The sequence below is a fragment of the Gadus macrocephalus genome, chromosome 11 (genome assembly GCF_031168955.1).
Source record: "Gadus macrocephalus chromosome 11, ASM3116895v1".
Classification (NCBI taxonomy): domain Eukaryota; kingdom Metazoa; phylum Chordata; class Actinopteri; order Gadiformes; family Gadidae; genus Gadus; species Gadus macrocephalus.
Window position 1 is genome coordinate 4,617,869 of NC_082392.1, and position 10,000 is coordinate 4,627,868.

The 10,000-nt window shown below is 43.6% G+C and overlaps 3 protein-coding genes across 5 annotated transcripts in view; all 3 read left to right on the plus strand.

The window, feature by feature from the left end:
• LOC132467607 (epigen-like) overlaps positions 1-551 on the plus strand; it is a 2,552-nt gene extending 2,001 nt beyond the window's left edge. Inside the window, exon 6 of the mRNA XM_060065017.1 lies at positions 171-551. Within this exon, the coding sequence (XP_059921000.1) occupies positions 171-183 (13 nt within the window). The 3' untranslated portion in view covers positions 184-551. The remainder of the gene's footprint in view (positions 1-170) is intronic.
• A 765-nt stretch (positions 552-1,316) lies between these two features.
• LOC132467821 (proepiregulin-like) lies at positions 1,317-4,293 on the plus strand. Of its 3 annotated transcripts, XM_060065381.1 has the most exons (6): positions 1,317-1,358; positions 1,538-1,624; positions 2,498-2,578; positions 2,851-3,019; positions 3,316-3,462; positions 3,815-4,293. In XM_060065381.1, exons 2-6 carry the CDS (start codon positions 1,588-1,590, stop codon positions 3,879-3,881), a joined length of 501 nt encoding a protein of 166 aa, XP_059921364.1. In that variant the 5' UTR covers positions 1,317-1,358; positions 1,538-1,587; the 3' UTR covers positions 3,882-4,293. The 3 variants fall into 3 exon arrangements, with proteins under 3 accessions (XP_059921364.1, XP_059921363.1, XP_059921365.1); XM_060065380.1 differs by lacking the exon at positions 1,317-1,358 and having other exon boundaries at positions 1,380-1,624; XM_060065382.1 differs by lacking the exon at positions 1,317-1,358 and having other exon boundaries at positions 1,385-1,624; positions 2,893-3,019.
• Positions 4,294-6,939: 2,646 nt separating this feature from the next.
• Positions 6,940-10,000, plus strand: part of areg (amphiregulin) — a 6,089-nt gene continuing 3,028 nt past the window's right edge. The window contains exons 1-4 of the mRNA XM_060065374.1: positions 6,940-7,096; positions 7,988-8,170; positions 9,417-9,654; positions 9,836-10,000. Coding sequence (XP_059921357.1) covers positions 7,060-7,096; positions 7,988-8,170; positions 9,417-9,654; positions 9,836-10,000 — 623 coding nt within the window. The 5' untranslated portion in view covers positions 6,940-7,059. The remainder of the gene's footprint in view (positions 7,097-7,987; positions 8,171-9,416; positions 9,655-9,835) is intronic.

The following is a 10,000-nucleotide window of genomic DNA, read 5'->3' on the forward strand; positions in this document are numbered from 1 at the left end:
TGGATTCGTAAGAGGTGGGTTTGTTGTAGTGCTGTGATTAGTAGGCCTCAGTTGCCATTTTTTATTGCAATGACAGAATGTTATGTTGCTCATGATTCATATATATATATTAATACATGCTTTTATTTCAGATGCATCAAAAATCCCCCCAAAAATATGCTGGACCTGAGGACTGCTGTGTGATGCGTTGGTTTCGTTACATCGTCTTCGTGATCATCTCGGCATCATCATCATCCTCATCATCTTCAACCTCCCCTCATCTTTGCAATCATTATAAATCAATTGACTGTTATACTCATTGCTCTATCATCATCTCCCCTCATCGGGTGCATATCAGAAAATGAAAGAAATTTATTTCTGATTGCATGCAAAACATTTGTGACCAAATGTGTGCCTCATTAATAAGGGTAGTACAGCATCCCAGAGAGAGAGAGAGAGAGAGGAGAGAGAGAGAGAGAGAGAGAGAGAGAGAGAGAGAGAGAGGGAGAGAGAGAGAGAGAGAGAGAGAGAGAGAGAGAGAGAGAGAGAGAGAGAGAGAGGGAGAGAGAGGAGAGAGAGAGAGGGAGAGAGAGAGAGGGAGAGAGAGAGAGAGAGAGAGAGAGAGAGAGAGAGAGAGAGAGAGAGAGAGAGAGAGAGAGACGAGAGAGGGAGAGAGAGAGGAGAGAGAGAGAGAGGAGAGAGAGAGAGAGAGAGGAGAGAGAGAGAGTGTGAGTGAAAGACAGAGATAGAGGGAGGGATGGGAGGTGAGGGGAGGGGAGGGGAGGGGAGGGAAGGGGGAGGGAGGGAGTCAGAAATGGACAGACAGAGAGAGAGCTGATACAAGGCGCTTTGAAAAGGACTGGACGTCAAGAAAGATAAGAAGAAGGTGTATATTTTAGCAGATATTTATAACGATGTGTACATTTATTTATTACAACTTTAATTTAACCTTTTGTATGTTAATAAAAAAAAATGGAAATATTATCTGTTCTGTGATTTCTAAAATTGCCTAGATCAGATGGAAGATATGTAAATGGGAACAATAATCTGACTACTTTTATGCGGATTATAAAAAAAAAACGTTAAGATATGCAACCTGATTTTTGACAGACGTAACAAAACAATTGAACATATAGAAATAAATTCTAAAGTCCGAAATAGTTAGTTTATAGAATTATCTTTGTTATTTATTTTTAAAAAGTTTGAGTAGTCATATGAGGAGGCAATATGTTAGTATTCTTCAATGCCAATGTGTTTTTATAATCTGTTAAAGGACCTATCTTATTATGAAAGATCAATTTCCCAAAAAGAAGATTACAACAATGTTGTTCTGTAATAGGCTACAGTATAAATCGGGGGCCAGCGCAACAAGGAGGAAGGTTTTTTCACTTATCTTGGTCTTTCTTCCTTTATTTATTTTTTTAATATAAAAAGTGACATCAGACATACCACCACACCCATTCCTTTAAATTAGCTATTTGTTTATTTTTTGTCTCATCGGAAAAGCAGGCTCCTGTGAAATCCACTTGTTCCACCCTTCGTGTCTGTCTGCCCTCAGTGTCACCAGACTGCTCTCTCCTTACTCACCTCCGTTGTCCCGCTCGAACCATGTACGCGATAGCCCCCATTCTCCTCTCTCTTTCAGGTAAGTGTTTAGTGTAGATACTCAAGCTCGTAAAGTGCTTGTCTGGCGCACTTTGTTTTTATTTTAAGATGACGATGCATTTTGAAGTAGGCCTATACCTAGTCTCCTTGCATGTATTTACTGTTTTGATTTAATGTTTGCATTTGAGGCCTAACGTTAGCACTTTTTGCTCGATTAGCAGGCAAGTGTGTAGTTTTGCGATTGGTTTCTGTGGCATGGTAGGCCTACTTTCATTTTTTTCTTATCGGCTAACCCTTTTACTCCACGAGTGACGTTTGTTTTATTGACCTATAGCCCTACTTTCGAGAGGTCGGTCAAATAGTGCTGTAGTCGCAATCGCTGTTCGAGTTGTAGATAAGACGCATATCTCAAGACAATATTTATTTTTGTTGTAGGCTGGCCAGGGATATTAAAGTGAGTCAGTTCATTATAAATGGCGAATAAAACAATGATTTAACGAATTGAGCAACAGCGGCTACAAGCTTAGTCAGATTTTTCATATCCTGAGACGATGACACCCAGCAACCTGCACAGAAACACCCAGCAACGAGGGAGTTTGTGTCTATCAAACCTCAAGTTAGAGAATGAAAGAGAGTTAATGAAGCGAAGAAGGCGAAGAAATCAAGTTATTGGAATGGTGTGGCCTCGACACACTATATTATGTATTTTTTGAGGTGATAGCGTTCTGTCTGCACACGCCACACATTCATTCAGACTGGTACAGACACGCGGACCGGCGGGGAACAGGAACAGCAACACATCCACACCGCCAAGCTGTTTATATAAGACCCCAGGCAAAAAAAAAAGGCGAACCTGAATAAAGTAAATATACGAGGCTGATATTATGTGGAAATGTTTTTTTCTGTGGATCAGGGCTGATGCTGGTCTGGCCCTCGGCTCTCTCTGACACTGGAGCCAGAGAGCACACGGCGGGCAGTGTCTCTGCGTATAACGGTAGGGCTATGTGCCTGGGAGGTTTGGTTTTCATTTTATTCTGCTAAAAATATGCAGTCCCTGCAACAAGTATAGGCTTCTACACTATGTGTGTATTACTGAGAAGGACTAATCGACAAAGTTACTTTATATGCAACTGAAAACCATATGCAAAGAGAATTTATACATAGGCCGGTCTACATTCAAACAAAATGGTCTGGGAAAAAAACGCAGAGAGAAGTCCGACATTACAGAAATCTTTGACATATAATTCATCCCATGTCTAATTTCACTGAAAGGAAATGCCGAAAATGTTGAACTGTTATACCGTTCAGAGATGGGGCAACAGCGCCGTCGTGTGGAGAGGTCGCCAATCGAGAGCTGCGGCTCCGACCACCAGAACTACTGCTTCAACCACGGCAAGTGTATGCTGCTGGTGGACTTGAATGAACATCATTGCAAGTAAGTAAGTGTGTGTGTGTGTGTGTGTGTGTGTGTGTGTGTGTGTGTGTGTGTGTGTGTGTGTGTGTGTGTGTGTGTGTGTGTGTGTGTGTGTGTGTGTGTGTGTGTGTGTGTGTGTGTGTGTGTGTGTGTGTGTGTGTGTGTGCGCACGCGCGAACATGGTGACAATCCTGCATCAAATCACAAGGCCAGCATACCCAATCTCTAAACGTCTAACGCGACTGTGTCTGTGTGTGTGTGTGTGTATGGTTGTGTGTGAACCTGTGTATGTGTGTGCGACAATGTGCGTCCCCTAGGTGTGAGAGAGGCTACTATGGCCACAGGTGTGCGCAGATGGAACTGGTCTTCCAGCCAATGAAGGAGGAGCAGTGGGTGCTTGTGGCGGTGTGTGTGGTTATGCTGCTCATAGGGCTGACGGGAGCGCTTTACTTCTTCTTCAAATGGTCAGTATTTGCCAGTGAATCCCAGTCTTTTTTTAGGCCCAATCCCATTTCTACCCCTTACCCCTTCCCCTTACCCCTCCCCCTTGTTTTGAAGGGGGAAGGGGAAGGGGTAAGGGGAAGGGGTTCCTTACCCCTTCCCCTTACCCCTTACCCCTTCCCCTTACCCCTTACCCCTTCCCCTTACCCCTTACCCCTTACCCTTACCCCTTCCCCCTTCAAAACAAGGGGGAGGGGGAAGGGGTAAGGGGTAGAAATGGGATTGGGCCACGTAATGCCAACCAATGGATATCTGGATTTTACTTGTGTTCATGTTGTATGTAATATTATACATAAAGTTGAGTTTTATTCACAGGTACAGGAAAAACAAATGCCCACTGCCAAAGAAGAGAGCGGGATACATGGGAGTGGAAAGGGCCTAGCGTGTGTGTGTGTGTGTGTATGTGTGTGTATGTATATGTGAGTGTGCATGAGGAAGGGCGGGCATGTGTGTGACAAATGCTTGAATGTTGAATCTTATCTGCACTTTGTAGCATTTATTTCAGCATATTGAAATACTTCAAAAAATATATTTGCGTTTCATTTTCAGGTGTCTTTTATATATATTACTTGTATTTTTCTATTTTTGATATCAAGTATTTTGCATAAACATGTGTTACAATTATAAACTTGTATTTATGATTGATAGTCATTACGCATTGAAGTGTTTCCATCTATATTCCCACGATTTCCTCATTTTTGCATTTGTTTTCATTTTGAATGTTATACTAGATTATTCATGCTAATAATAATAAATACGCCTATAAACTAGAATAAAACTAAACTTTGCGCTCAGCATGATTCCTGTCCTTATTACGCAACGCTCAAATGTATCATGTTCTGAAGGACCCATGAAGAACTCCAGTCATTGTCACTTATTGGTAACTTCACTGTTTACATAGTCATTTACATTACAAAAAATATTCTCCAACAACCAAATTCCTCTCCGTTCTTGATGAATCGGGTGCAACAATGTCAAAATGTCAGCACTGTAGCGCGGTATACTTTTGAGCATGCGCGCGCACACACACACACACACACACACACACTGAAATTATTATTATCAGATAAAGGCATCTCAAGGCTTCATTCTTTTATGTAATTCTATCACATCAATGTCGTTGTTCCCATCACAGTGACGACAGCAATGTGGGTCAACAATGGAACCGGGTAGGACGCAATCGTATCGCCTAATGTTTGTTGGGAAATATACTATTTTAACGTCCTGCCAGCTTCTATTGCTCAAGGAAAATACTCAGTCGTTGCGTCGTCATGTTACGTTAAAATGTCGGGTTGTGTGTTGGATGGTGTTCGGTTTGGGTAAGAAAAAAGCGAAAATAAAAAGATCGGGTCCGCTGCGAGTCACTGATCTATTCATGATATGCAGGAGGAACGTGTCGATTAAATGGGCAGTTAGTCACAAGGACCTTGTCACAGGTTAATCAGTACCAACCTGCTCAGTGTGTGTGACCTCGTTAGTGATGCCGAGTGTGTTAAGTCTCCTCCTGTCCTCTCTCCGATGCTGAACAAATTCAGTTGATTTCCTTACAGGGAATGATAATTCCTAAGAATGATCTTTGCAATCGCTCATTAGTTTCCTGAGAACCTTTCATTTTTTAAGGGCTTCATACATTTATGTATTTAGAAGTTGTTTTATTTCATTCTTAAACTTTTTAAAAGGCTTCTACACACCAATACTTTACAATCTTAATAAATAAAATACTGAGAAGTGATTGTAAGCTTAGCCTTTAGTGCCAGACCTATGTTTCTTCTAGATTATTAAAACATAGACCTTATTTGAATCACTCAGTGAGTAGCTAACCTTAAAATGAGAACACATTGGGAATAGAAGCAATTCAAACATTCAAACAATATTACCAATTAAAAGCAATAGATAAGTTGTCGAACAACTAAGGACAATGTTATCTTGTAAAATCAAGAGTAAGACCAAAGTAAGGATATCAGATGTCGTTTGGTGAGGAGCAATTTTGCTAAACTTCCCTCATAATTTCATCTTAACGAAATACAGCAGTTACAAAGTTTTGCATTGCTAAAATAGTTTTGTTAATCCGGTCTCAGATGTATGCAAACATATAGAATTGACTTGATAGCATAAAGTATTTGCATAAACACATGGTCGCACATGTGCAAACTCGCACACACATACACACGCACACACGCACGCACACACACACGCACGCACACACACACGCATGCACACACACACACACACACACACACACACACACACACACACACACACACACACACACACACACACAAGCCAAGCCCGGCACAGCTCTGCTATTAGCTGATGTGCAGACCGGTGGGTCCGGTGTTATTCCATTGGAAGGAGACAGTCTTCCCCACTCATGTCAGAGTTTCCACGGTCAGGGCATCCATGGACATATCAGCCAATGGCGCGTTATCCAAACATTTAATCTCTGCCTCTTTATAAACAACACATGTCCTACTGGTTTAGTCAGGGACTCTGGGGACATTTGTGGCATTCCTAGCAGGTTTTTACCATCAGGAATTCAATTCTCTTAACCTTAAACTCGTAGACAAAACTAAAGCCTCACACAACGTACCCTTTCTGTAGGGTGAAGTCACCGGTGGAGTTGAAGGCTGCATGGACTCACACCGACACAGTATCAACGCCTTGAGATTTCAGTGAAAGACCCCAACACAAAGCATTCACAGGGTGTCATTTTCTATTTATAAGAAATATCCTCATGAGGCCCATGATATTGTTTACAATCCTGAAGGCTGTGTCTTGTAAAATCACAATGTAATGCCATTCATCTAAACACTGGAAAAATTACAAAGAAAAAGTACAAATCATATCCCATCTTTACAATTGATTACATTCACAGCACAATCATATATTCTTGTATTCTTTGGGTTCTACTTTTTATATTATTTCATAATGATCAATAGCGACAGGGTTTTAAGATTAGGGCGCTGAGTTAGGATTACAGATTTTAAATTTTATGTTTCAAATTTAGGGACCTGTATGTTAATCCTTGTTATCTACAATTGACTCTGCCATTGCATCACACCGGCCAACGGAACTATAGTTCTGTCATCATAGTCCGGAAGCAATAATAGTAAAAACAATGTATTCACTGTTTTTTTTCTGGATGAGGAACCAATTGGAATAAATTGATTGGTTTTTGTGTTTCAGACCAAGTACCGATTACAGAACATGAGATGCCAAGTCATTGCCTAACATTTAACACACACACACGCACACACACGCACGCACACACACACACACACACACACACACACACACACACACACACACACACACACACACACACACACACACACACACACACACACACACACACACACACACACACACACACACACACACTTATGCATACACACACCCTCCCGGAAGGCAGACAGGGCAGGCTCAAGCTGTGTCTATAAAAGCATCACATAAGCTAAGGTAGACACCACATAGCTCACCGCACTGGACTCAAGTGCACTGATCAGCACACCACTCCCAAACACACTAACACACTCACGTACACTTGACACTCCTGGGATATGAACTCTCTCAACCTTGCCTTCCTCCTGTATCTTGGTAAGTCTCTGGACTTTCTTACGTGTTTGTGTGTGTGTTTGTATGTGAGTATGTTCCTTTGGTCGTGAGTGTGTGTGAGTTTGAATAGGAGTGTATGATTGAACGTGTGTGTTTTTGGGTGTATCTGTGTGTGCGTAGGGGGGCAGGGGTTCAACTATAATAAATATGCTGGAGAATGATGGTTTTTAAATTATAGCGAGACAAGAAAGACCAGTCCGAGCGCTCTGACGTTCAGGTCAGGTCGCTCACAACTGAATATCGTGTAGCTTCAGCCTGGATCAGGACGGCTGTGGCCCTAAACCCCCCCTCCGTCTGACTGAAGGTCCTGAACCAGAATGTCTGTCAGGGTCCTGAACCAGAATGTCTGTCAGTGCCTGGATCAAACTTCCAGCTTTAGCCGCACTTCCATCGACACCAATGCATCGTCTTTTTATTTTTTTTCAGCCAAATACAAATCAGGAGCAAACTTTCATGTGTTCTTTCATGTGTTCTAAGTTGTATTTTATGTTGATCATTTGAGGTTGATCGTTTCTTTTTAATTAGTCATCAAATATATACTGATAGAGTATTATATAAGTCGTGCTTATTGCCATGTCATTGTCCTTGTGTTGTCTGAACTCCCACAGTTATATTAGATTACCGTTCAGCCTTTTTAGTTTAGTCTCAGGTGATTCAATGAGAAATACGCTCAGATTCATTATCTAAAACATTTCCTCAAACCTCTCTATTGAATTGACGTCACTCAAAATCTATTTTTATATGTTTCTGTTGTTCTTGGCGTGTGTGTGCGCACGTGTGCGTGTGTGTGTGTGTGTGTGTGTGTGTGTGTGTGTGTGTGTGTGTGTGTGTGTGTGTGTGTTTGTGTGTGTGTGTTTGCGTGGTTGTGTACAGTCTGCAGTGTTGTAGGGGCGCTGGGATCGGTGGTGACCTTCTCTGCAGGACTGCCGGCGACGGGTGCTCTGACCTCCGGGGGAGGTGTGCTGGGAGCTCCAGGGGACGACGATGAGACCTCAGAGGATCTCAGCGACGAGCTGTCCGGAGGAACGGACTCTGTGGGTCACGTGCCGCTGCATGGTATGCTGCCCTCAACTCACACGACCGACCGACTATCTGATCAGTGCTCACTGCTCAATACCATAAACGACCCAAGGCAGTTGTTTCATATTTTAAATATTCAACGTCAGACTATAATATGCTAATAAATGTGTGATTGATGCTGTGTTGCTCATCCATCTACACAATGAGCGTGACACTTCTTGACAGTTTGTTTATGCTGCCAACATATCGTGGTAATAATGTGTGTGACATTTCATAATCACTCTCTACAACTTTGAAAGGGTTGGCCTGGGATTTATGGTTGGCGTGTGTAAGGCCAAACACTGCCCTAAGTGCCTGGTTTTGGGCTGTGGCTGCGTGCTACTCTGATAAATGGACCTTGGAGTCGTTAGCATATCTACGATGACGAGCATCATAACTTTTGTATGTGGCGTAAAAAATTACAAATGAAATCATTAAATAGAATGCCAAAGACAGACTTACAAAACATAATGGTTGTATGCGTTCATTCTGAGACATGCAAATGTAAGAGACTGTAAGAAAGGGCAGACTGGGTCGAAAACATGGATGCACCTGCCTTCTCCAACAATATAGCCAAATATCTCGGTTGCTATGTACGAGATAAGACATAGCTTTTTTATGGTTCGAAGCACAGTCAAGGCTTTTATTGTATCGTAAAAAAGTTTTTAGCCGATCTTGGGGAAATGTGTCGCAACGTTGTGGCAGAACAACATTTCATCTCTCATATTAACCTCATGAGCTGCCGTGGTTGCCTTATTCAGTTTCACTCTCAATAAAACAAAGGGGTGAAAGTCAAAGATTCAGCAATCTTTGCCAGAGGTCACATTGATTCATAGAGACAGGTGCATTCCCACCCGTCTCTCATGCCACAAGGCCTCTCTTAAACCCTGGGAAGTAGACTACGGCGGTGAATTCAACCCGGATCCTCCAGAGCCGCAAGACTCACCGGCTCGTCTCCCTCTCCTTCCTCTCTCTCATCCCTCCTCTCTCACCGCTCCCTCATATTTCTCTCCCACCCCCCTTTTTCCTCACCCTCACTCTCTCCGGCCCTTCTATCTCTGACCATTCTCTCTGTCACCCTCTCACCAATTTCTCCCTCCCTTCTCCCTCACCCCCTCCTCCCCTCTCTCTCTCTCTCGCCCGTTCCTTGTTCTCTCTCCCGCTTCTCTCCCATCCTCCCCTCTCTCCCTCTTCCCCCTCACCGTTCATTGACACTGTTCTCTCCCACCCTTCTCCCTCCCAGCCCTTTCAGAGAGGCCAGCCGGGGAGAGTAGGAGGAGGAAGGGGAACAAGAGGAGGAACAAGCACAAGGGCAAGAGAACCACCACCCCCTCGAGACCGGGGAACAGCACCCACCCCGACAGCTACACCCCCGCCCACAGCCTGTCCACCACGCTGGACCCCTGCACCTCGAGCCACCTGGGCTTCTGCATCCATGGCTACTGCAAGTACATGGAGGACCTGAGAGAGCCAGTGTGTGTGTGAGTACATCCGGCGCAATCTGTTGAAGTTCTGACCCGGGATTTCGCAAAACGGCTTTTAGTTGGTCCGCCTGTCAGACTAAATAAACAAAATAATAAGTCATGCGGAAGCTGATTGTGGATTTGTTGATGAAACCACACGCTCCTCGCTGATTGGTTCCCTGCTTGCCCCCCCGTGCAGGTGCACCAGGGGCTACGACGGCCTGCGCTGTGGGATCCAGACGCTGGAGTCAAGACGGGAGAGTGACAAGAGTGGGACGGAGGTGGTGCAGATGGTGTTGGTCATCATCGCCGTAGTGCTGTCCGTTATCAGCTGCACCGCCATCTTGCTGATGACCTGCGCCCA

What these genes read in the sequence shown, in the direction of transcription:
- LOC132467821 (XM_060065381.1), top strand. Translation starts at nt 1,588, where the DNA reads ATGTACGCGATAGCCCCCATTCTCCTCTCTCTTTCAG. An exon ending in CAGTGTCTCTGCGTATAACG is followed by an intron (nt 2,579 to 2,850) that starts GTAGGGCTATGT and finishes GTCTAATTTCAC; the next exon opens with TGAAAGGAAATGCCGAAAAT. An exon ending in CTTTACTTCTTCTTCAAATG is followed by an intron (nt 3,463 to 3,814) that starts GTCAGTATTTGC and finishes TTTTATTCACAG; the next exon opens with GTACAGGAAAAACAAATGCC.